This window comes from Poromitra crassiceps (genome assembly GCF_964638095.1).
Source record: "Poromitra crassiceps genome assembly, chromosome: 13".
NCBI classification, from domain to species: domain Eukaryota; kingdom Metazoa; phylum Chordata; class Actinopteri; order Beryciformes; family Melamphaidae; genus Poromitra; species Poromitra crassiceps.
The window spans coordinates 13,101,606-13,127,291 of record NC_139644.1 but is presented as its reverse complement, the minus strand read 5'-3'; the positions used below and the strand labels follow the sequence as shown (position 1 = coordinate 13,127,291).

Genomic DNA, 25,686 nt, shown 5'->3' with positions numbered 1-25,686 from the left:
CAGGTCCAGACAAGCTGACCACACTTTCTCCAACTTCCTCGTTGGCCTTCTTCCTTATCCACCTTATTTTTGAATGCCCTGCTGTAAAAGGATGATGGGTACAAGGTCCCGTCTAGAACGTGACTGAACGTGAGTGTTGCAGCTGGTTGTGAACGTTACTTGTTGGCAGCATGATGCTCGTACTCAGGGCATTTCCTCGTCAAACTCCGACGCTGAAAAAAAAAGTTGCTTGTCACAAAAATAAATAACTTGTTTGATGACTTATTTGAGGGAATGTAATAATGTTATCTATCGCATCTGCTAACCTGTTGCTCTTTGAACAACTCGGGAATGGATATTTTTGGCCAAGCTGGGCGTGATTGGCTCCCTTTGCCTGCAGCTTTGAAACATCATTGTTTACAGATGCAGACGGGCTATGTTGTGTCCGTGTCAGCAACGTAACGGGGGGAGGGGGCTGGGAAGATGACACCGGAAGAAGCTCCCATATTTCACATAAGGCATCATGGCAGCTAGAAATAAGGTGGATAGGAGTTTCATAGTAAAAAAAAACAAAAACAAAACAAAAATATTTGGGGCGCCAGGGTAGGGGGTCGCAAGTTCGTGCCCCGTGTTACCTCCGTTACCAGCCACTTCTTTTCACCTGACAGCGAGGAGTTTCACCGGCAAGACATAGTATCAACAGGTGCCCCGACTGACCAGAGGAGGCGCTAGTGCAGAGACCAGGACACACACATGCCCATAATTCAGCTTCCCACCCGCAGACACGGCCACTCATGTCTGTATGGACGCCCGACCAAGCCGGACGTAACAAGGGGCCGCGAACCTGCGACCCTCGTGTTGGTAGGCAGGGAATCTACCACTACACTACCCGGAGGCCCCATTATTTATATTCTTGAAGATCAGCCATTTATACAGTCATCAGATAAGTCACACATCTTGTTCAACATCTGGCCATTTTACCAATACACAGGCTCTGATGTCACTAGCCCTTGTGGTGTTTTGGGTGAGCACCTAGCCTGGACGTTTGGGGAAAACCGGGTGAGCGAGAATGTTATGTCATGTGGGTGATGAAGAGGCCACCCCCCATCACACATCTGTGGGTGATCCACTGTGTAGGTCTATGGCACCTGCAGAAGGTTCAACAGTAACCTCCCTCCACCCTCATCCTCACTGAGCTCTGAGGCCTGATCAGTCTATAGTATTTACACCTTACAGGCCAATCCTCCTGTGACTTATATTGTGCAGTTCTCCCGGTGTTCTCCTCCCATGGTGTCATTTCTCCCAATTTGATCCCATGTTTTGATCAAATTTCAAAATCCTCATACAATATTTATTAGAGATAGTAAGCCATCTCATCTAGGCCGTATGCTATCAGCGCTGTCTCCAAACAGTCAACAAAATACATCCAAATCTGCTCTGTGCCGTTACATTATTATTACAGGGATGGTTAGAGCCAAATGTGTATATATACAGCACGAAAAAAAGACATGGAGAGCTCGGAAATATGCCTAAAACTGTCAGTTGATGTGCGAGCGAGGACGAACTGACTTTTCAGACAGTTTTAAAGGATTTTCGCTCTCCAAGGTTTGTCGAGGTGATTTCTGTGTGGAGCACGGGGGGTTGATGGAAATGCATGAGAAACAAATTGCTATTATTTACTACTATATTTTGGTTATTTTACACATACAAATCACGCCCAGGTGTTAAAGTAAATGGTGCAGGTTTACAGGTCCGACCTGAGTGTGTGCACGCGAGTGTTTCGAGCCACTCTCTCGATAGTCTCACCAATGAGGAAATTAACTCTCCATTAATTTCCAGACGTTTCTTAAACTGTGCGTGTGCGCAGGTGTATGTGTGTGTGTGTGTGTGTAGATGCGTGGGTGTGTGCATGTGTGCGTTTTACCGGCTTTGAAGCCTTATCATCCTCGAGACGATACACTCCCTCTCTCTCTCTCTCTCTCTCTCTCTCTCTCTCTACGTCTGTATCTCTGTCTGTGCCGACCGGTGAGCTGGGGGGAGTGGCCTATAGGCTAAATCTCATCCACACATCTTGGTGCACACATCTCGGTGCACACATCCCTTGCTCAAACACATAGGGCTCTATCTTCCGACAGGCGCTATCCCCTAATAGCGATTGCTCAGCTGTTTGTGCGTGCCTTAAGGCAGGGAAGATAGCACTCTGCCTTGCGCCGTCCACCAGGTGTTCTGCCGAGTTTTGCTCCCCCGCCCAGCATTAAAAAAAGCATCCCCACCTCACGGGAGCATACTTGCAATGATTTATACAGACATGTAACTGTTTAAAAGTGATATAATTGTCTGGTAGACGTGACCTCCCTGATTTCTAAGTTAAAACAGCCCCGAAATATGTTGGGGATGCAATTCTCGGCCGGGATGCGGAAAGGTTCACGGCACGTGTCGCAAGCGCAAATTAGAGCCGTGCCAAAATCATCTGCGCCCCAAAATGCCTGCGCAAACGGGATTTGGGCGGTCTTAACTACCAGAATTATTCACAGGCGTGGCTAGGCAAGGCTGGGCATTACGTCAATCAAAACTAGCGATGCACCGATATGAAAATCTTGGCCGATACCGATAACCGATATTAACATTGCTGTTATGGTCGATAACCGATATTTACCGATGTCGATATGATCTCTATAAAAAAGAATAACATTTTGTACGTACTGAAAAACACATGTAAACACTGAATTTGAAAAAGTAATCATTTCTTTATTTCCAAAACATTTGGAAAAGCCCATAGATCATACATTTACTGCATTGTTTCCTCTCAATGTGACGATTTTGGGTCATACCGATAACCGATATTAACATTGCAACATCCGACCGATGCCGATATGTTAAAAAATGACTAACATCTGCCGATACCGATATGATTGCCGATATATCGTGCATCCCTAATCAAAACCAATCAGATTCCCGTCTGACAATATGCTGTAATTCTCTCCATGCGTAATAGAGTGTACTCACTCGTGCGAGGACAGAGAGAGCTTATTGACAGATCGTCTGTGGTGCCAACGAACCTCCGGGTGGTTATGAAGGTAAATAGCCTATGTCCATTGTCCAACAAGTTTTCTCAATTCATTTCCCTCTTTGCAATGTGATAAAAGTTTCTCAGTGAGTTATAGTTGATTGCCTCACTGAATTATCTGCTAAATACCCAATTTTAGCAGCATCATTTGATGTCCTGGCATGACAAGGCTATGCGTAATGACATATCCAAAAGGAATTTTACTTGCACTGCGCTGGCGCTGCACGGAGATTATGGGTGCGCAACCTAGCGCAGAGAGGTATCTGCGCGTAAGAGGTCCTTTTCAAAGCTCTTAGCGCAAAGTAACTGCGCGCTGCTGACGATAGCATAATGCCATCTATCACCACATTTTAGCGCTGAAACGCCTGCTTTGGCATGTGGCAGCCAATGCCCAGTACAATTATCACAGGCATGCGCTTGTGTCCGCCCCCAATTTGCATTGCGCACGGCGTTAAACGAGCGCAAACGCTAAACTAGCGCTTTTGGGAAGATAGAGCCCATTGTCATTTATAGAAGTGAATGCACCGCTTAAAAAAGTCACCAGAATGCAGGGAATAAGGTCTCTGAATGTTCTGGTGGACAACCCCCCACACCCCCTGCATTGGCTTTGAAAGTCTCCCTATTTCTGGACTCTCAGGGACAGCTGTGCCTGCTGGCCTGAAATGTCCCTCTCAGCAGCTGTATTCATACCACAGAGAAAAACCAACACTTTGTTTCAACACTTGTGGAAACTAAAGCCCAATTTATGCTTCGTCTGCGACCACCTTTCTAAGAAGTATAAATTAAGCTTAAGTCGTTGCTGTTCGCCCTGCGTTCCGATGAGTTCAGGAGCAGGTAGGAGCGCGTGCGCCTCACCTGGGTGGTGCTCCGCCAGGCCGGGCAGGGGCTCGGCGGGATGCACGCACACATTGTTCTTGGAGAAGATGATCTCGCCGTCCAGGCCCGAACGCGCCGACGAGCCGCCCGCCCCGGGGTTAAAGGTCAGGAGGTCGGAGGCCTTGGAGGAGGCGCGCCGCAGGAGCCGACCCAGAGACATCTCCTCAGGCGCCGGGACACTGGGCCCATCCTCTGGGGGGCGGGGTGGAGGGGGGGAGGGGGGGGGAGTGGAGAGAGGGAGGTGGAGGGGAGTAGGAGAGGAAGAGGGAGTGAGCGATAAGGGCAGAGAGAAAGGGGAGTGTGAGAGTGAGAGATCACTTTTTTCTCGAGGACAGCGTGACACAGTTCTGCTGTGTGGGCCGGGCCTGTGCTGATCCAGACCTTTACCTTACCTACACTATCACGTGTGTGCTTCTATTTACTGCAGTGTCCTTACTGCAGAGGGCAAGCCCAGAATCCCCACTCACCTGCTCAGCGTACACACACACACACACACACGCACACGCACACACACAGACACACACAGACACACACAGACACACACACACACACACACACACACACACACACACACACACACACACACACACACACGTACACATGTACACACACAGCCCGGATACAGTAGTGTAGTGTAACCTCATGTGTCCCACCTTATGTCAACAATACACACAGACAAGGTCGTGTGCAAACACAGTCCACTGCAACTGTGTGAGATCCCAAGTTAGTTTGTTAACAGACGTCACCAACATCAACACTGACATGAGCTCAACATGTCGTGGTGCTACCAACCAAAGGACACCAAAAGCAATTAATGTCTAAAAGCCTTAGTGAAAATCTGTATATACAGTAGTGTACCAGTTATAATAGGGCTGGGCAATATATCACTATTCTATTGATATTGTGATATGGGACTAGATATTGTCTTACATTTTGCATATTGGGATATGGGACGGCATATTGTCATATTGGGATGTGGCCAAAGTGTTGTGTTTTCCTGGTTTTAAAGGCTGCATTACAGAAAAAGTAATGTAATTTTCTGCACTTACCAGACTGTTCTAGCTGTTCTATTGATTGCCTGCAGTGCACCTATTTAGTCATTATTTCCACATTACTGATGATTATTTATCAAGAATATGTGTAAATATTTTGTGAAAGAGCTAATAGTAATACCTATAATATTGTTGCAATATCGATATTGAGGTATTTGGTCAAAGATATTGTGATATTCGATTTTGTCCATAGCCCAGCCCTCTCACATGTGGCTTTGACTTACAACCCACTATTGTTGTGACTAACTGAACATTTAGAGCACTTTAAAAAACACAGAGATATATTGTGTATCACCCTTCAACCTACAAATACTGAGATATGATTTTTCGTCCATATCGCTGAGCCCTAAAAATTATGTTTGTTTTCCCCCTAATAATTCTCTCTCACATAAAGCTTTCACATCTGTACTGTGTCTTTGGGCCCAGCTCATATGTGAGAGTGGAACCTCGTCTGTGTCATTGGGCCCAGCTCATATTGTGAGAGTGGAACCTCGTCTGTGTCTTTGGGCCCAGCTCATATGTGAGAGAGTGGAACCTCGTCTGTGTCTTTGGGCCCAGCTCATATGTGAGAGTGGAACCTCGTCTGTGTCATTGGGCCCAGCTCATATTGTGAGAGTGGAACCTCGTCTGTGTCTTTGGGCCCAGCTCATATGTGAGAGAGTGGAACCTCGTCTGTGTCTTTGGGCCCAGCTCATATGTGAGAGAGTGGAACCTCGTCTGTGTCTTTGGGCCCAGCTCATATTGTGAGAGTGGAACCTCGTCTGTGTCTTTGGGCCCAGCTCATATTGTGAGAGTGGAACCTCGTCTGTGTCTTTGGGCCCAGCTCATATGTGAGAGAGTGGAACCTCGTCTGTGTCTTTGGGCCCAGCTCATATTGTGAGAGTGGAACCTCGTCTGTGTCTTTGGGCCCAGCTCATATTGTGAGAGTGGAACCTCGTCTGTGTCTTTGGGCCCAGCTCATATTGTGAGAGTGGAACCTCGTCTGTGTCTTTGGGCCCAGCTCATATTGTGAGAGTGGAACCTCGTCTGTGTCTTTGGGCCCAGCTCATATTGTGAGAGTGGAACCTCGTCTGTGTCTTTGGGCCCAGCTCATATTGTGAGAGTGGAACCTCGTCTGTATCTTTGGGCCCAGCTCATATGTGAGAGAGTGGAACCTCGTCTGTGTCTTTGGGCCCAGCTCATATTGTGAGAGTGGAACCTCGTCTGTGTCTTTGGGCCCAGCTCATATGTGAGAGAGTGGAACCTCGTCTGTGTCTTTGGGCCCAGCTCATATTGTGAGAGTGGAACCTCGTCTGTGTCTTTGGGCCCAGCTCATATTGTGAGAGTGGAACCTCGTCTGTGTCTTTGGGCCCAGATCATATGTGAGAGAGTGGAACCTCGTCTGTGTCTTTGGGCCCAGCTCATATTGTGAGAGTGGAACCTCGTCTGTGTCTTTGGGCCCAGCTCATATGTGAGAGAGTGGAACCTCGTCTGTGTCTTTGGGCCCAGCTCATATTGTGAGAGTGGAACCTCGTCTGTGTCTTTGGGCCCAGCTCATATTGTGAGAGTGGAACCTCGTCTGTGTCTTTGGGCCCAGCTCATATTGTGACAGTGGAACCTCGTCTGTGTCTTTGGGCCCAGCTCATATTGTGAGAGTGGAACCTCGTCTGTGTCTTTGGGCCCAGCTCATATTGTGAGAGTGGAACCTCGTCTGTGTCTTTGGGCCCAGCTCATATTGTGAGAGTGGAACCTCGTCTGTGTCTTTGGGCCCAGCTCATATTGTGAGAGTGGAACCTCGTCTGTGTCTTTGGGCCCAGCTCATATTGTGAGAGTGGAACCTCGTCTGTGTCTTTGGGCCCAGCTCATATGTGAGAGTGGAACCTCGTCTGTGTCTTTGGGCCCAGCTCATATTGTGAGAGTGGAACCTCGTCTGTGTCTTTGGGCCCAGCTCATATTGTGAGAGTGGAACCTCGTCTGTGTCTTTGGGCCCAGCTCATATTGTGAGAGTGGAACCTCATCTGTGTCTTTGCCAAACGCCCGGGCTGTGTCATCATCAGCTCCATCTGAGGAATGTTCCCTCCTTTTCCCCCAGAGGCCGTGTTTACCTCCGCCTGATTAAGCAGGCACCCTGCTTCCTGATGCCAGGTCCCAGACAGGAAGTCTGCTCTGCCATGGAATCCAGGCATGACCCAGAGGGAGAGAGTCTGACTTGAACCATCACTTTGCCTACTTTAGACTAAAACAAGCGTGGAGTGTCCCTTTTGGTCCAGGAATTGCACCAGAATCGGTCGGTAAAAGCTGTAAAAAGGGACGCTGTTTGCTGCTGTTGTCGACCAAGTTTGCGCTTGTCAATTCCGAGTTCCTACTTATATCCAGCAAGCCACTGCATCACTTCTGTGAATATGAGCTGCTACGCGGCTATTTGCATGCTCACTGTCTAAAACAGCACTAGGCTAACCCACTAGTAAATGTCATGCTGGGTATTCAGTGTCAAACACACTCCAAGCTTCAAACACACACACACAAACATGCTCTCTTGCGCGCGCGCACACACTAACACTAGGGATGTAACGATAACCGGTTTGAATGATAACCGTGATAAGATTCCTTACGATAGCCGTACCGTTTAAAATTTTCATTATCATTAAAACCGTGGTACCGTGATTACAGTGTTACCATGATTACAGTGCTTTGAAAAACATGGTAAATACTGTCCATCATCAACCAAAGTTGATGCAGACGCCGCACAGCCTTGGAGAAACACATTTCAGTCAGTGTATCAATCCTTTTTGGGTCTGAGTTTTCAATATAAAACTTGGTGAAATGATTTCTGTGAGTGTCTTAGTACTTTTTGAAAATTTTCAGCACATTTTTAACAATAGTGATAATACTGATAACTGTGATAATTTTGGTCACTATAATCGTGATATGAAATTTTCGTTATATCGTTCCATCTCTAACGCACGCACGCACGCACGCACGCACGCACGCACGCACGCACGCACACACACACACACACACACACACACACACACACACACACACACACACACACACACACACACACACACACACACACACACACACACACACACACTACCCTACCTACCTGACCATAATTCATGCGCATAATGATAAGTTGGGTCATGACACACAGCTGTTTTCAGTGGCTGATAACAGCAGTAATATGTTTCCGTGCTGTGTTCCAGGCCGGTGGTTATTTTGGTCTGTGTGTGTGATTACAGGAGAGCTAGCGGGTCGGTTTGATAGGACGGGTCCAGGGTGGGAGGAGCCCGGCGGCGGCTGATACACAACTTAATATCTCTCACTCCCTCCATCTTTGATGCTGTCAACACCTCAGTGTGTGTTCACACACACCTCTCTGACCTAACGCCGCGGTCTCAAATGACTCGGACACTTCGGACCCATCCCAACAACAGCCATCCTAAACTCAAGCTAGTCCCGCTGTGTGGACGGACACACTGTGAACACTTCAAGTTCACAATATTTAACAAACTTTTTTTAACAGATCGCCTGCCAAAGAACTTTTAATACGATCTTGAACCTAACTCATCATCCTTTTTCTGCTATGAATAAAGCAAAGGCAGAACGAAGGTTGGAAGGTCTCAGCTTCTTAGGGGAGCTGGGTTCACCTCTGGGCCACATTCATTAAGTTGTCACGCTGACATCTGAATAGAGGAGCCTATACTGAACTCCCCTTTTCATCCGCACTGTAGAGACTATAGAGCCCCGAGGCAGCAGAAAGGAGCCGGGCTACAAAGAAAGCTTGAAAAATGATCTTCGTGTGGACTCCCCAGCGGCTGTGTGTTGTTATGAATGTGACTTTATGAATGAGTCAGTGGCGGTGTGTCTGCGGAGGGAGTTGGAGAAGCTCTGGCCTCATGTGAGGATGTGTAAGGGGCCACATGAGTAGCTGATGAAACCCATTCGGTGGTTCTCGACGTGGGGTCCGGGGACCACCAGAGGTCCTTGAGGGGGTTCCAGTGTGGGTCCGGCCCCCAGCAAATCGATGAATTGATCAACTTCCCAGATATGATTTAATTTACAAGAAGCCAACGCAATTACAGAATGTAGAAGAATGATTGTGTTGATGATACTAGTTTCTCTGTTATCTCTCCACCTACACTACAGATAGTCATGGAATTCTGGACAAAATCATATCTAAGCTGACAATAAAATATATTCTCAGATTTGGGTCAGACAAGCAAAATCTCATCACATGGGGTCCGAGCAGAAGCGTCGTGCCCATTGAAACCCCCCTCAGATTTTTTTGGGGGGATGGGGGGGGGCAGTCATTACTAGTAGAGCATCAATCCCCTTTTCAAACATGTGAAAATGAAATGTTAGTTATTATAGGCATAGTTTGCATAGCAAGTTAGTTGGCTACTTGTTACCTACCATGCAGCTAAAGTTAGCATTGTAATGTTAGCCAGAGCTGTTATGGCAGTGAGCTGTTAGTTTTTACCACCACTATCACATGTTATACTGTAGTTAGCAAAACACTGACTTCCATTTGATGTCTCCAGGTCAAGGTTTATAAATTAATTCTCATTGTGGATATAGTCTTTTTATGTGAATAACATTTTGGGTGAAGCAAGATTTAGCTATATTCCAGAAAAGTGGCAGCAGTGTATAAGCTAGTGTAGAAGTGAGTGACTAAGCTAATATAACCATAAAAGCACAAATAATTGACCAGAATATAGAGTATTTAGCCTAAAGAGAAAAGGAGCAAAATATCGATGGTTAAAACTGAATAATGACATCACAACAGTCTAATCCAAATGTTAATTTAAAGTGAGATATTCCTCTAAATCTGGCTTCAAATGGCCAACATTTTAGAAATAGCTAAATGGACCGATTGATAGATAAATCAATCAATCATGAGTGGATTCAGCACACTATCTGGGCAGACTGATTTAATCATTGCAGATCTATTCAGATGTTAGGTCGCCACTGACTTTTTTTAGCCGGGGGACCTTTGGTCGCAGCCGAATGTTTATCTCTAAATAAATATACAGTATTTATTTACCCTAATGAGAAAAGGAGCAAAAATATTGATGGTTAAACCAGAATAACGACATCACACAACAGTCTAATCCGAATGTTAATTTACAATTCGATATTCCTCTAAATCGGGCTTCAAATGGCCAACATTTTAGAAATAGCTAAATGGACCAATTGATAGATAAATCAATCAATCAATCGTGAGTGGATTCAGCACACTTTATCTGCACAGATTGATTGAATCATTGCAGATCTATTCAGACCTTAGGTCACCGCTGACATTTTTTAGCCGGTGACCTTTGCCACCCCCTCAGAATTTTGGCTTGCATGACACCCCTGGGTCCGTGGCCCAAATATGGATTAAATGAAGGCTCCTTGATATGAAAAGGTATGAGAATCCCTGTCCTAAAGTAACCCACCACTTCGTGCCATAACATTTAAATACGTCTATGAAGGGGTATGAAGGGGTGGATTAGACATATCAAAAGAAGGTACTACATGCAAATATATCCCATCATCAAGTGATGTAGTGAAGTAACAGGTGGGTAAAATATGAGCTCCAGTTGTCCAGTGATAAGGCAAACAATGACCGTTACATACAAACAAAAATATGTTATATTTTCAGGGGGGGAGAGAAAAAAGTGCTTGATCATTCTTCTTCAACCTTGTCGACTCTACAAAGGAGATAAGAAGGTGAGTCAGTTGAGTTGAAACGCTTGTAGCCTGGCTGGAAGAGGCGTGCCGCGGTGACGGGCAGCAGGAGCTCCACTGCATCTGTCATCTGACAGCCAAGCAGCCAGCATCATCCACCGCCCGACAGCCAGGAGAGGAGAGGGGAAGATGGGACCACCGCAGCACCATCAACCCCACAGGCCCTCCTCACTCATGACATTTGCTATCGGGGGTTTTCGGTCCGAGTAGGGGGGTTATATAACCTCTCTCTGTACCGTCTTCAACATAAATATTTTAGTTTCGCTGGCTAAACCATGGCTGCAATTCATTCCCTGTCACATTCCGCACTGCTGCCTGGCCCAGGGCAACTTGAAAGTTTGTTTTAGCAGCGCCTTGGAAAAAACACCACCCGGGCTGCAGATAACGCTATGTTTGTTTTGACCGTTGGCGTACACCTGTCCGTGCGGGGCAAATAAATGAATGGGCCAACAGTAGCCTAGTTTATGCATATCGCCCATGTAGAAAAACGCATGAGCTCTCTCACCTTCAGTCCCGCCGAAGAAGCCTGCTACAGCCCGTGTCGGACATCCATGTCGTCAGGTCGGGGAGGCAGGGGTGGTGCAGCGTGCAGCTAGCGGCCGTATGGAGCTCCTTTTCTCCTGGGTTTAGCCCAGTTATTATGAAGTAGCGGTGTAGCCTTGCCTTGTTTGTATCCTTGCGGTCCGACAGTGACACCACACGTCTGACTGCTGCTGCCGTTTTGCAGACCCACTTACGGCCGGTTCACACACACGCTTTGCGCACGCCTTGCGCATACGCTTTAATCGACGCCTACGCATATAGGCATTGCTTCATGCACGCCTGGCGCCTATTTTCGTTCACACAGGACGCCACGCTCTGCGCTACGCTGAACACATGAGCAGCGGTTTTTTTACACTTTTCAGATCTGATTTATAGCATGGGTGAGTCCTCTTTTTTATTGTAATGTGCAAGTGAGGATGTCTGTCTATTTCTTGGCCCTTCCCTCGGGTAATCATGTGACTATGAGTCATCAACACCATGAGTGATATATGCATTGAGACAGGGGGGGTATATATACATCTGATAGAAAAAACGTTAATAGAGGAACACATGAAGGACAGCTTTCCTACTATGCACTCGTTAATTCGTGCTCCACCCTCACTTTTGGGCAAACTCGGTAGAAAATATGGCCCAAGTCCACCAGAAACAACAGCCAGCTTGACAGTTCAGCGCGCCTAGAGCTGAAAAATAGAACAGACGCCTAAACGATAAATGCAGCGCAGCGTAGGCACAGCGCGAACGTGGCTTCAGCACAGCGTGGCAGCGGTATGTGTGAACGCTCTCATCTGTTAACAAGGATGCCTAAATTTTAGGCGTTGCTTAGGCGTTGCTTTAAGCGTCGCTCTAGGCGTGTGTGTGAACCCGGCGTTACTGTCAAGCCCACCAGAAGAAAAAACTAAGACTTCCGGTCGTAACTCCCAAAATAAAAGCTCGGTTGATGAACATGCGCTGTAAAGGACTTTTGGTGAGATAGTGAAGATTTTATTTTGGAAGGGAAATTCGCCTTACTTCCAGCCATAGTAAAGAACGTACTTTGGCCATAGGCCTGTCTAGCTTGATGAAGAGGCCAGCCAAACTCCCCAAATCCCGCTGCTTCCGGGATGGTGAAGCCCTTTCCACTACAAAAAAAGGCTTTCCACCACATGAACAGGGAATTTTACTTTAAATGGAAAAGAGAAATAATGAATCGTCTCAATATCTAAAACGTCTACCTGAAAAGAACCACCAAAGTCATCATCCGGCTACGATAAAAAGCTGACCCTTTTTCGTCATAACACGTGACGTTTTAGAGGTCGTTAGCAAAAGCTTGAATGCAGTTGGTTCATCATCAGGACCAGAGCTGGAGTCAGAGCATCTCTTCACGGGACACAGAGAGAGCGCTGTGGGCTTCGCCCTTTACCTGTGGGATTTCTTTTCATGGAGAAGGCCGGGAAACGAATAATCTCTCCCCTTACCAAAACAAACCCGACAATAACGTCCAGTAAATTGCCTACAGTGCGCCAATAAACGCAGGAATTTAACATGTATTTGTTTGATTCTAAATTTGAATGTTACTTTGATTTTGACTTGTGACAATAGCTCCTCACGTGATTAATATTTACAATTATTTATATTCATATTTATATGCAGTACATACTGCACATTAATAGTCAGCATATTCACACTCCTACATTAAATTCCCTTATGACACTGGAGCGCTCAGCATGTTACAATTGTTGTAATGTGAAATCTGTACAGATTCAAGTGTGCGGAAATCCCTTTTATATTTGTAACAATTGTTGTAGACAAATAGGGCATACATTTCTTTTCATCACTTTTACTGACAACCCATTTGAACAGTGAATACATAAAAAACATGTTTGCATATACATTATATATACTGCATATATATATATATATATATATATATATATATATATATATATATATATATATATATATATAATAATTACATTACATTGGGTCATTTAGCAGATGCTTTAATCTAAAGCGATTTACAATATTACATTTTGTCAACAGTGGTGCAATCAACTGGATAAGTCGCATTTGTTGAAGGACAGTTGAAGGAATAAGTTGCTGAGCAGTTAGTTCAAGAAGGGCCCAGGTGTAGCCTGAAGAGGTGTGTTTTTACTCTCTGCCGGAAGAAGGATTTGGCCGTTCTGACAAAAGGTGGGAGCTTGTTCCACCATCGTGGTGCCGGCGGGGATGAGAAGAGTCGTGACCAGGATGAGTGACGTTTGAGCCCACGTAGGCATGGAGGAGCCAGGCCGCCTGCAAGAGTGGAGGAGCGGAGGGAACGAGGCGAGGTTTGGAACCTGATCATCGATTGCAGATACAGAGCGGCAGTTATCACATTCATTAAAATTCAATGGCATGATCAAGTCAGTGCAGCAATTAACAGCAGATAGTCCTGAGTAAGAGAACCAGCTACATCAAGATGATGGCTTCCCAGTCATCACATTATTAAATACATATTACAAAATGTCCAAATGTTAATATCCACTCTTGCCACTTTGGAGCAAAAATGTAAGTTGCACATTGCACTATTGGATGTTCTGGGTGAAACGATTGATGCCAGTCCAGGATAGTGCCATGTTAATGCAGCGGGTCTTTTCAGGGGAAGTACAGAATGCAAGGATTCCCTAAGGCCCCTGGGTAATGAGGTCCCGTGGATCACAGAGTCCATTGGACTGTGAAGACCGCTGACATGGGCAGAGCCAGACCAGTCACTGTCAACGCCTGTAGGGAGAGACAGACGTATAGTGTCAGACTGGGACTAGGATTTTCAGACAGATAGACCTGATATACAAGTAGGGGAGGGAGACACACAAAACCACCAGCATTACTACAAAGGGAGGGGGAAGGGCAGACAGGACAATTAGGTATACAGTTGGAATGACACGATCTATCGGATAACATCATTATCATGTCTCAGGAGACGAACACTAAAGGAAGCAGTGCTGAGTCAGCCAGAAGTCACCTTGGTGTCAGTCCGGTAGGTGAAATCCCTGACTTTCTCCCCATTGGCCCATACATAGCGGGGCGGGGAGGGCACCCCGAACACCTGTAGCCCCCCTAGCACCAGGCCATCCAGCGCCCCAGTCAGCCTGAGAGGGTCACTCACCACCTGGGACTGAAGTAGAGAACATGTGATTTTATTTTTTGCATCATTTGGTAAAGCAGTGTTTGCACTCGGTGGTCAAATTGATTAACGAACAAAGCCATAATGTCATCAGCTTTTGAAAAGCACACAGAGGTCACTCGTCTGTTCCCTACCTGTCCAGCGATGAAGATGACGTAGCAGTAGTTTCCCGTCTCGAAGGGGTCCAGACTGTCCCCGTCATCCCAGAACAAGTCTCCCCAGGCCCAGCCCCCTGCAGACAGCGCCACCGTCAGGTAGAAAGGGTTTCCACGTGAGGCTGTGGTTGTCAAGGCTGGCTCCTACACAACCAAAAGGGTATTGAAGAAAACAAAATAAATTATGCAAATTGGTCTTAATGAATCAATCTTTTTCATGATATATAATAATAATTCAATTGTATTCTTCCAAGAAGGAATATAGTTCTTGAACAGTAGTTAAAGTGGTTGCTAAATACTGAAAAAACTGAAAAAACTAACCAACAATAAATAATAACTATCGCCCAAGGAACAGAACCAGAACCACATAGTGCATAACTGTTAAGCAGTTAAACCCAAGATTTATTTCAAAATGATCCTTTGTAATATTTGCTGGCTGTTTATTTTACGCCGCCTTCAAATGTGATTGAACTAATCAGAAGTAAGAATTGTTCCATCTTCAAATATTTTCACTTTTGCCATTATATTTTATTGCATTTATCTGCTCCACCTCATCTCCCATTGAAGCAAACACAATACGGTGAGTGCTAAAAGCCAGCAAACCCAGCTGCATGCTGGGACCCTCTCCAGAGCAGACACCCACCTGTCGAGGGATAATGTGACCTTCCCTCACGTGGACGTTGATGGTGTCCAGAGGGGCTGGCAGGAGCAGGTACTGGCCCTTACTGTAGAAAGGCTGACCCTGGGGACGGCAAATCACAGATAGACACACACCAAAAAGGACCAAAACGACTAATGAAAGAGGGTACTATGGTGATCAGATCGCCACGGCATTTATGAGCGGTCATTGGTCAAACTAACTGTCAGTCTGAAAACCCTTATGTTACCGTCCTGTTAATTCAGGAGCAGTCATTGTTTAGATTGGCGCAGTGGGCTGTCAATCAAAGTCACCCTTTTAAGTGATTGGATTAGGATTTGCGTGAGTCAGGGGGTTTGGGCTGTGGTTGGTTGAGACCTGGCGGCCCATACCGAGCTGTCAGTCATCATTTCCCCAGGAAGCGGGGATACGCTTGGATACAGTGAGCAGCCCAGACGGAGCTGGCGGTTAACCAAGTGCCCCCATAACCCCCCCCCCCCCACACACACACACATGCATATTTAGTATCGCATTGCATTCTACTAGGCTCAATTGATATCCAAAGTGTAATATCGTGATACTGTCCCACCAAAATATCTACGGCCGTTTTCTGGTTTCAGGGTTTTTTCTTTGTTTATTTTTTATTTTATTTACTCAAAATTACATAGCATTTCTGGGCCATTGATAGTACTGTAATAATAATCATTAATATCCTAGTAAGAAATGATCTTACTATTCTAGCACTGAAGGAATATTTGCTGTGATGTGATATCAGCCAACATCCTACATACAAACATACATTGTGGTATAAGCTACTTACATTGTCAAGACTGTACCAAGTGCCGGGGGGGAGGTAGGCGGCCAGCTCCACTGCCCCTTGCTCTAAGACGGGACTAATGAGAAGTGAATTCCCCCACAGGAACTGTCTGTCTATGGCCTGACAGTTAGGGTCAGTGGGAAACCTGTGTGAGATGACACAACATGGAAATAAAAACTTATTGACAGTAAAGGGTGAACATTGATGTAAACGTGCTCTAAATTGTTTGGTTATGGAGTAGATAGCTTATAGGAAAGAAAGGACTTGTGAGAGGAGAGCAGAGAGGAGAGGAGAGGAGAGGTAGAGGAGAGGAGAGGAGATGAGAGGAGAGGAGGGGAGGAGAGGAGAGGAGGGGAGAGGAGAGGAGAGGACACATACTCCATGAAGAGAGGCCTGGCCACAGTGTCAGCGGAGGTGTGTGCGTGGTAGAAGAGTGTGTAGAGGAACGGAAGAAGGGAGTAACGCAGGTTCAATGCACTCCGCATGGCTGCCTGGGCCTGCTGCTTAAATACATAGGGTTCCTGAGGCTGTGGCACAGAGACACATACAAACACACACAATGAAAAGAGCTAGAGTTACCTCTATTCATAATGCATGGAACAGATGGACTGCTCCAGACCAGAGGTTCTTAAAGTGTGTGCCGCAGCACCCTGGTGTGCCATGACAGCTGTGGAATCTGCTTGTTTCACATTATAACGTTTCCTCTCTCACTTCATAAACTTTAGACTTTATTTTATTACATGTACAATGGAGTTCATAAGCGAATAAAACAGAGGTGGGTGGGGGGCGGGGTTAGATGAAACATTCAGGAACCTCTGCTCTAGACACACAGTGGAAAGACATTGGCATTGCACCCACCAGTCTTCTTCACAAAAACGCCGGAGCTGTTCTGACAACGTTGCACTTATTACAGCAGACGTTTGCACTAACTTGTAGGTACTTGATTTGGGTCCAAAAAACTTGACAAAAAAATAAAATAATCAATGAATCATGATTAAGCACACAGATGCATACATGCAACAGACACATACTGTACTCTCTCACACACACACACACACACACACACACACACACACACGCTTGCACGCCCGCACGCAACCTCTCTGTCTCACAGCATTGTCTCTGTCGTTGTGGTTCCTCATGAACGGGTAGAAGGCCCCGAGCTGCATCCAGCGCACACACAGTTCCTCGGTGGTGTCGCCCTCAAAGCCACAGATGTCTGCCCCCACCAGCGGCACGCCAAACAGGCTGAACTGCAGCACCGCTGGGGAGGGGGGGGATGTAGAGGCGGGTGCAAAAGGGCATTCAAATCTATCAGGCAGTGTGTAGCCACTTAAAAAAAATATATAAAATAATCTTTCTTGTTTGGTAGAGCTAAAGCCATTTCAAATGTTAACGCACTTTCAAAAAGAGACGGTAATTAATCTCCCGACAACAAATGAATAAACTGAATAACCACTGAATACCTACTATATGCATTCTTGTAAAAAAATATATATATCAGTGAAAGTGAAAAAGTTGTATCATAATGCTAAGAAGAGAGTGTTATTCCAACTCAGATGATGAGACATACACACAAAGGTCTTTAAGAAGCTACGTCTCCTCACCGGGGATGGAGTATCGCAGCTGCTCCCAGTCGCTCCTGACATCTCCTGTCCAGACTCCAGAGAAGCGTCCGATGCCAGAGAAGGAGGAGCGGGACAGAACAAAGGCCCGTTTCCTCCGTACCTTCACCAGAGCGCTGAGAACAGAACCAAGCCCAAGATCAACAAGTCCAAAAGAACAACCTTCTCCATATACACTGTACTCATAATGGATAGTTCCAGTTCTCATTTCTGGCTAGGTCACATTCCATTGTACACCAGATAGACGTACACCTGCAACTGAATGATAGTTCTTTTAAATATTCATGTGCTAAGTCACTAGTCATACGAGTACTTCTGTTTTTCTCAGCAGCCATGTTGTTTAGCTACTGTTCAAATTGCTATATGGGGAAATAATATTTAAATGTCTCCAAGTTATTATTTTTTATTGTTTATTCTAAATTGTATTGAATTGAATGCCCTCTTATTTTCTAACATCACTGTAAACCATGGCCGGTTGTCGTGGCTTATTGTTTCATTTCCATTTACTAATCAAAATTAACTGTTAATTAATTAACTCAATAGCTCAGTGTGTGCTGCCTCTGATCCCTGCATGGTCCAACCTGTGGGTGGCGCTAGCCTCCGTCAGCCCATAGACATTGTGCAGGTTGTAGTGGGTAGATAGCCTCTGCTGGGCGGACATACAAAGAGTTCCCGAGTTCAGCTGACCTCCAACCACTCCTGAGAGACACACAGGCTCCAAATGAATGCAGCATATATACAATATGTAGCAATTACTAATGAATAGATCACCTAAATATCAATTCACAGGGAGTCTTGTAGAGCTACAGTAGAAGACATGTGAATACTTTTCATATTAAAATGTAAAGTGGATAAAGTTCCTTTAAATGTGTGCACTCAGTGCAGTGCAATGCAGCACAGGTCCAGCACACTTACTTGGTGTATATGGGGGGGTCTCCAGATCGCTGTCAGGACAGCCGTCCACTGAGCCCTGCACAAAACTGGCAGGTTCATTCATATCCTGGAAGAGACAATGGAGTCACTCTTTTTAAGTTGCAAATTAAACATATGACAAAGAAGTGCTTCACTACATGTTTGGAGTAAAAGTTAAAACCATGTCTTCTAGGTGTGTGTGTGTGTGTGTGTGTGTGTGTGTGTGTGTGTGTGTGTGTGTGTGTGTGTGTGTGTGTGTGTGTGTGTGTGTGTGTGTGTGCACGCACGCACGGACGGACGGACGTGTGTGTGTTAACTCACAATCCACAGACCGTCCACGGGGACTTTAGAATGGAACTCTCTGATGCAGTCTTCCCACCAGTTTCCGGTCTCTGGGTTGGTGAAGTCTGGGAAGGCTGTTGGCCCTGGCCACACCTGGAGGAGCAGTATGTGGATATAATACCAGGTTTGCATAACGACATGCATAAACACACCTGCTCAGGTTAACAGATGCACCCCTGTAGTGGGACAGAAGAGAGAAGTCTGACCTTCCCTATCAGGGTCTGTCCTGTAGCATTTTTAATGAAGACCTCTCTTCTCAGCCCATGGTCAAAGGGAGGGTAAGTTCCAGGGGGGCTGGTGCTGCTGATCCCAGGGTCCTGTGAGGCGGAGATCAAGAGAGAATGCCTCAGTGCTAAAAAGTTAAGACTTTGCTGCCATCTGCTGGAGATAAAGCGTTAATGATTCCTTACCTGACTTACCTGAGTACTCTGACCAGTTTAGGCAATGAAGTGTTGAGTCATGTCAGTCATAACGCACAAACGCATCAGGGTCATAGTGTTTTAGAGAGCTGGTGAGTTATTTTGATGTTGGTTGATATTTTTGAAGATGTCTCACCAGGATAAGAATGTACTTCATGCCTCTCTGATGGAATTCCTCCACCATCTCTGGGAGGTCCCCGAATCTCCAGGGGTCAAAGGTGAAAACCCTGCCCTTATCTGCATAGTCCAGGTCGTTCCACTGCACATCCTGATGGAAGAAACAAAACCATCTCAGCTACAGCGAGATAATGAGGAGTTCAATTCTAATTCGATGTAAGGATTGTGTATTAGTGATGTTATTATCTGATAAGAATGGGCATGCATTCACAAAACCGTTCACAATGGGATCACTGACCTTGACACAATGTGGTCTGTGACCTTGAATTGTTACCTCTATTTTATTGAGCTTTGAGAATCCTACTGCTAATGTAAATATTTCCTTCCATGTTCAATTTATTGTATTGAAAGCATTACGTTTTGGCCATGACGGCCTTCATCAGATCCTATCAGATGAACATACGGCACCTGTGAACATACCATTAAAGGCCCATTATCTAAGATTTCTGCCCACTAGATGTCACAATGGAGCTGTAACATCAAAACGTAAACACAAACAGTCTATAAAACACATAGGCACGGCTTCCCATGCCACCGTAAACACTCACATTGCCCTGATATAGTGTCTGCTATCTACACTATGCAACCCCAGACACTCGTCTGCCATCGAAACATGCAGAGCAAGCGACACAGCCACCGTATCGCACTGTAAACAAAGACCAGGAAGCACACGGTCTCAAACCGCAAGACTAACCACAGAGACGAACCTTATTTTCACAGCCATGGCCGCTTTATTTTCCCAATCACAATCACGGCTTGATCCAGTAGATGCTGTCAAGCCTCGCTGGGTCACTCTCTGTCCATTTATAAACACGGGGAAGAGCTAAATCCACAGAAACGAAGCAGGAGCCTCAGACCGATGCTACAGCAGGCTTGAAACAGCCTGTTTACTTTTCACTGCTCTGAAGATGAACATTATAACTCGCCTGTCTCGCTAGATATATAATAGTCTAATAACTAGAGTCTATATTTAGCGAGTGTTGCCATCTGACATTTTTGTTCTCTTTACTGACATTTTTATAGCTGTTTGAGCACAACTTAGTTAACCGTGTTCATTTACCAGAGGGAAGTTGGCAGTGTGCATGCGCTGTGCCACATGCCGGGTCGTATTAGTGGTCGTGTAGCCCCAACGACACAGATGGAAGCCCAGTGACCAATAGGGAGGCAGCACAGGATAGCCTGGGGATGATGGATGAAGAAGCACACACGCATCAACAAATTCTCCAGAAAGCCCTATGGCCAATTCAAATGGACTCACTCCCACTGACATGCTAACTTACACTTAGAGGTCCACATTTACCCTGTCTCTCTGTATGCATGCATGATCTACGGCTGTCGTTTTGGTTTTGAGAGGGACATACCAATAACCTGGAGGTACTGCCGGACTACACTCTGGGGGTCAGGACCCAAGAAGATGTACAGGTCCAGAATTCCACCGATGGCCACCCAGGTGAGGGCAGGGGTCGGCTGCAACGTCACCTCTACAGAGCAGTTTGTAAAGACAATTAGCAATAATGTGTGCCCTCATAAGCTAGGATAGTTTTTTGATGCTGCTAATGTATGAGCTACGGTCGAGTACACATCCAAAAATGGAAGTGTGATGCTACGAGTGTCTTTCGATACACAGATATCACTGTACCCATGGCATTGCTGTTGAGTAGGAAAACTCCGTGTGCCAGGCCATCCTCCTCCTGCACAATGTAGAATGGGTGGGAGCCATAGAGGTTAGCATTAGCCTGTGGAGAAAAACAGATTTGACTTGCTTTGAGCACACAGTGGGGGACAACAAAAGTATTGGAGACAGTTTCATCTTGAAATGTTTGTTCTATTCAAAATATTATCTCCATCTCAATAGATTCAGGCCAGAGCGCGCCGGAACCCCTCGCCTTAGTATAGTAGTGAGATAGATATGCCACAGCCCACAGACTCACATGAGGTGGCATGTCTTTGTTCCAGAGAGTGACGGAGGTCCAGTTAAGGTCGAGGAGGAGGGAGGTGTAATGCTCCCCAAGCCCAGATACCAGAGAGGAAGCCAGGGTGGTGGACAGCTGCAGGTACTGGTCAGCAAACAGCAGAGGAGCGACCGTGGTGTTCACACTGGACAAGAAGGAGAGACGAGACAAACAAAATGGTATGCCATGGTCATGGTCATGGTCATGAAGAAGAAAATGACTGCATCATTGGTCATTTTACACAAAAGTAGTGTCTGATACAATGACAAATGTTGACTGTCAGAATTTCAGAATAAGTAGGCTGGTGATGAAGACAGACATAGGTTAGGCTGTGCAAAAGTAACTTAGTTCTATTAGCGTGTAATGTATCCTAAATACATATAGAGCTGAGGATATTATGAAGATCTACTCACATGACCCTTCCGTTGGATTTGCGTCGTACTATGAAGCCAAATGGGTCTGGGTGGAATTCAGCGGTGTAGAGGGGATCTTGGGTATCAGCACTGCTCCGGGGCTTACCAGTGGCAAGCTGAACTTCATATCGCGGAGACAATGGGTCCTTTAACTAGAGAGAAATAAAATGTTGCTTAAGTTTAACAGGGTCAGATATGCACATCCTAACTAAATATGCATAGAAGAAAAGTAGCAGGTTGTGTACTTGATCATTCTAGACCCTATTCAAATGCTTTAATTGTTTTATACATTCTCTTCCATTCAGTCTAGAGTGCGATCTCCCAAACTCAGTAACTCATAGGGAACATAAGTGATCCTCTGCATTTCTTTCATTGCTTCTTATTGTTTGGTATTTATGAATGCTAGTGGAATAAGGGAGGGGGAAAGCAGAGTAATAACCTGTACAGGTACTCACAGTGAGGTGCAAGCGGCCTGCAGTCTCCTCCATGACCTCTAGGCAGAGAGTGGAGATATCTCCGGGGAGATAGGAGGGGTTGGGCCGTGTCAGGGTGGCAGCCTGGCCTCGCGGCGTGGGTGTGAGTGGACCCATTTTGTAGCCGCTGTACGAGCGGGGGTAGATGCACCAAGGTGGTCCTCCAGAATCAGGCAGAGGGGCGTAACAGCAGCCTCTCTCCTCACACTCGTTCTGGCTAAGAGCTTTGTCTCTGGCACAGTCAAATCGACTCTCTAGGGCCATGGCACATTGGTCATTTGTGGGAACACTGGCGGGGGCTCCCTGGGTGTGTTGATGTTGGAGGTGTCCCCATCCCTCCACTGAATTGTTCTGTAGCTTTGCTGGACGATTGACATATCGTGCAAATGCAAAGATTTGATTTTGCTTTGCATAGACTGAGTTAATCAGTCTGATCTCATGGTCAGAGAAATATCTGATGTATAAGCATGTTAGCAAAGTAAATCCCAGGAGGAGCACAGCAGTGGAGGCTGCAGCAGATAGACCCATGCCCCCTCATCAAAGATGCTCTGCCAGGGCCAGGTAAGGTCAAATGGCTTTTGGGATGAGTTGTGTTTCTGCAATACACGAACAGTTATAGTGTAAACAGTCAGTAGCACTTTGAAACAAACATGGGCAGAAGCTGTTATGGAAATTATTTAATTTTACAGGGAGGCGTCACATCATGAACATACCGGTATGGAGATTGTTTATATGCTCACTGCTTTGTTCATCTTGTGGTAAAAGTCCTCCTTGATGTGGATCGACTTGTAGCGTTTATACAAACAAGGAAGTGCACTCAGTTCAACTTCAGTGGTATTTGGGTAGTGAGCTAGCTAGCTATCAAACAGCTCCGCATAATACAGCTGTTCACGCAATGCACATTACCTTGTGCTGGCAGTGGCAGAAAGCAATTTGAGTCGGTGCGCAACAAGTGCAGTGAAGGTTACCGTTTACAATGAATAATAACAGACCACTGAAATCAGTCCAAGGGGCCAGTCAGCCCCGCGTGATTTCTAACCCCACATAGGATAAGCAATAACCACGCCCTGTGGCGCCGAGATTGGCCAGGAGCATTGAAGCTTGGGACTAAAGCACCTGGGGTTTTTCATCTTTTAAAATAAAGATGTTTAAAAAACTATTGATTGTTACATTTTCAGTGCTGTACCTTTTCTCTGGGTAAGAATTGAGCTTGAAATTAACGATACATTATATTATATGAGCTATGAACGTGAACACAACACCGTTTATATTATTGCATGTTTTTGTAGATTGTGTAGATTACAATTATTATGCTTATTATTATTATTACTATGCTAAGGAAGGTAGGTGACCATAATTCATTTCAATGTCCGCTCTCAATATTGCTGTCTGTTCTCAAGAGCTATTCAGTTGGTTCATGAAATCGCTGGGCTGCGTGCCCTCCAGTGTTGCTCCTGGCCAATCCCGGCGCCACAGGGCGTGGTTATTGCTTATCCTATGTGGGGTTAGAAATCACGCGTCAGCCCCACTTGCACTGGTCTGTAGATCGCAAACTAAGGCAAGCATAGTAGGACAAAAGGGCTCAAACATCAGGCGAAAGACAGTCAAGATTTAAGATGTTTATTGTCACTCCGTTGTACAAGTACGCACGTGTGAAATTCCTATGCTGAGGGCTCCGTAACGGACAAGGTGCAGTAGGTAAATAGGTAGGGGAGAACGGACGAATGAAGCACTTTTTTGTTTTTCCTTAATTGTGTAAAGATTGTTTCAGCTGGAGTTACAACATTTTCATGGAAGCAACCTACACATGTCGTCTGGCATTACCAACCGTAGTTTCGTTCCGGGGGTCAATACATCAAATGTCACTCACTAGACGGATGAAGCGGTTGTATTAGAGGCACAAAAAGTTGAGTTTGGCGGGATCCTGAAGGACATGGAACGTGAGACCAGGGCCGCTGCTGGCCATTTGGGTGCCCTAAGCTAATTGTTTTGTGGTTGCCCCCCCCCCCCCCAACACTTTCAATAACTGTCAAACGAAAGACTGCAAAATCAGGTGTATCTCACATTACATTACATGTGGCAAACAAACAATTGTTAGAATTACTGTACATGTCAGCAAACAAGCGATTGTTAAACTGTACATGCAAGCAGGGGCGAACTGGGATCATAATTCAGGCCGGGCATTAGATACCAAGCAGGCCAGGCCGATATGGGCCGACGTGCGTGCCAGCGTCCGAAGGGCGGCGGCGAAAAATTTGGCATGTTTGAAGCCCAATTTGGGCCGTTTGAAGCCCAATTTGGGCCGTTTGAAGCCAGATTTGGGCTGTTTGAAGCCAGATTTGGGCCGTTTGAAGCCCGATTTGGGTCGTTTGAAGCCAGATTTGGGCCAGTTGAAGCCAGATTTGGGCCGGTTGAAGACAGATTTGGGCCGTTTGAAGCCCAATTTGGGCCGACTCCAATTTTACAATGAGATGCACCCACTTTAACCCTGAATAAAGTAATAAAACCACTAGTAAACCAGTAGGCGGTGCCTGGCCTGCTGTTCAGTGAGTGGCCTGACTGAGGGCCCACAAAAAAAAAAAAAAAATTTGGTGCCCTCAGTCACATGATGCCCTACGCAGTCTGCGTACTCTGCGTACAGGGTGCGGCGGCCCTGCGTGAGACCATTGATGTCTTGCAACTAGATTTGTAGAATCACATTTTATATTATTGTATTGCTGTATTGTTGTATGTTTCTATGCTACTGTTGACATGTTGTGACTTGTGCTGCCTTCTTGGCCAGGTCACCTTTGTGAAAGAGATCATTGATCTCAATGGGTTTTAACCTGGTTAAATAAAGGATAAGTAAAAAAATTAAAACAGCCAGGTAACACATTTTTTCGGTCATGTACTTCTCATTCCTTCATCATCCATGAAATATGAAATACATATTATTATGGTATATGTTGCAATTGCTTGCATCTATCTATTTTGCTGATGTGATCAATATTTTACTTTCCTTAAAGTGTAACTTACCCCCAAAACACTTTTTTTCAGCTTTTAACCAATATGACTTTTGGGGTGGTATGAAGGATTCTGGTCAAAATCTCCACATTTGAGATCAATCTGTTACAATTTTACAAACCCCTATCATTTCAGCAGCCCTCTATGGTAATAAAAGAACCACACCAAGACATGTTCAGTGCATACATCAGGGGTCAGGGATGGTACTGTAGTGAGTTATATAAGACCGTCTTTTGAGCGTCACAAATACACACACCTCATCCACTGTCTACGACTCTACGTATAAAATGGGCCAGTATCACACTGGCAGATCAATGTCTTACAAGGGGACAAGGGCGACTGCTCTTCACCCTCACTGCCATCTTCATCTTCAGCGTCACTTTTCAG

At 45.7% G+C, this 25,686-nt stretch overlaps 2 protein-coding genes across 3 annotated transcripts in view; both read right to left on the bottom strand.

Moving 5' to 3' along the window:
• The window catches only part of tbc1d16 (TBC1 domain family, member 16), a 48,840-nt gene extending 37,511 nt beyond the window's left edge, over nt 1-11,329 (bottom strand). The window contains exons 1-2 of the mRNA XM_083648678.1: nt 11,195-11,329; nt 3,902-4,114 (exon numbers count right to left, since the gene is read on the bottom strand). Of these exons, the coding sequence (XP_083504804.1) occupies nt 3,902-4,082 (181 nt within the window). The 5' untranslated portion in view covers nt 4,083-4,114; nt 11,195-11,329. The remainder of the gene's footprint in view (nt 1-3,901; nt 4,115-11,194) is intronic.
• Nucleotides 11,330-13,199: 1,870 nt separating this feature from the next.
• Nucleotides 13,200-25,686, bottom strand: part of gaa (alpha glucosidase) — a 30,076-nt gene continuing 17,589 nt past the window's right edge. The window contains exons 1-20 of one of the 2 annotated variants that reach the window (XM_083649801.1): nt 23,010-23,130; nt 22,279-22,892; nt 21,824-21,975; nt 21,390-21,555; nt 21,098-21,194; nt 20,820-20,939; nt 20,519-20,637; nt 19,418-19,549; nt 19,069-19,179; nt 18,842-18,955; nt 18,524-18,608; nt 18,190-18,307; nt 17,591-17,724; nt 17,096-17,247; nt 16,362-16,510; nt 15,987-16,128; nt 15,173-15,271; nt 14,509-14,673; nt 14,213-14,365; nt 13,200-13,971 (exon numbers count right to left, since the gene is read on the bottom strand). In XM_083649801.1, coding sequence (XP_083505927.1) covers nt 13,906-13,971; nt 14,213-14,365; nt 14,509-14,673; nt 15,173-15,271; nt 15,987-16,128; nt 16,362-16,510; nt 17,096-17,247; nt 17,591-17,724; nt 18,190-18,307; nt 18,524-18,608; nt 18,842-18,955; nt 19,069-19,179; nt 19,418-19,549; nt 20,519-20,637; nt 20,820-20,939; nt 21,098-21,194; nt 21,390-21,555; nt 21,824-21,975; nt 22,279-22,824 — 2,820 coding nt within the window. In that variant the 5' untranslated portion in view covers nt 22,825-22,892; nt 23,010-23,130 and the 3' untranslated portion in view covers nt 13,200-13,905. Of the gene's footprint in view, nt 13,972-14,212; nt 14,366-14,508; nt 14,674-15,172; nt 15,272-15,986; nt 16,129-16,361; nt 16,511-17,095; nt 17,248-17,590; nt 17,725-18,189; nt 18,308-18,523; nt 18,609-18,841; nt 18,956-19,068; nt 19,180-19,417; nt 19,550-20,518; nt 20,638-20,819; nt 20,940-21,097; nt 21,195-21,389; nt 21,556-21,823; nt 21,976-22,278; nt 22,893-23,009; nt 23,131-25,686 lie in introns of those variants that run through there. The other variant, XM_083649800.1, reaches the window with a different exon arrangement.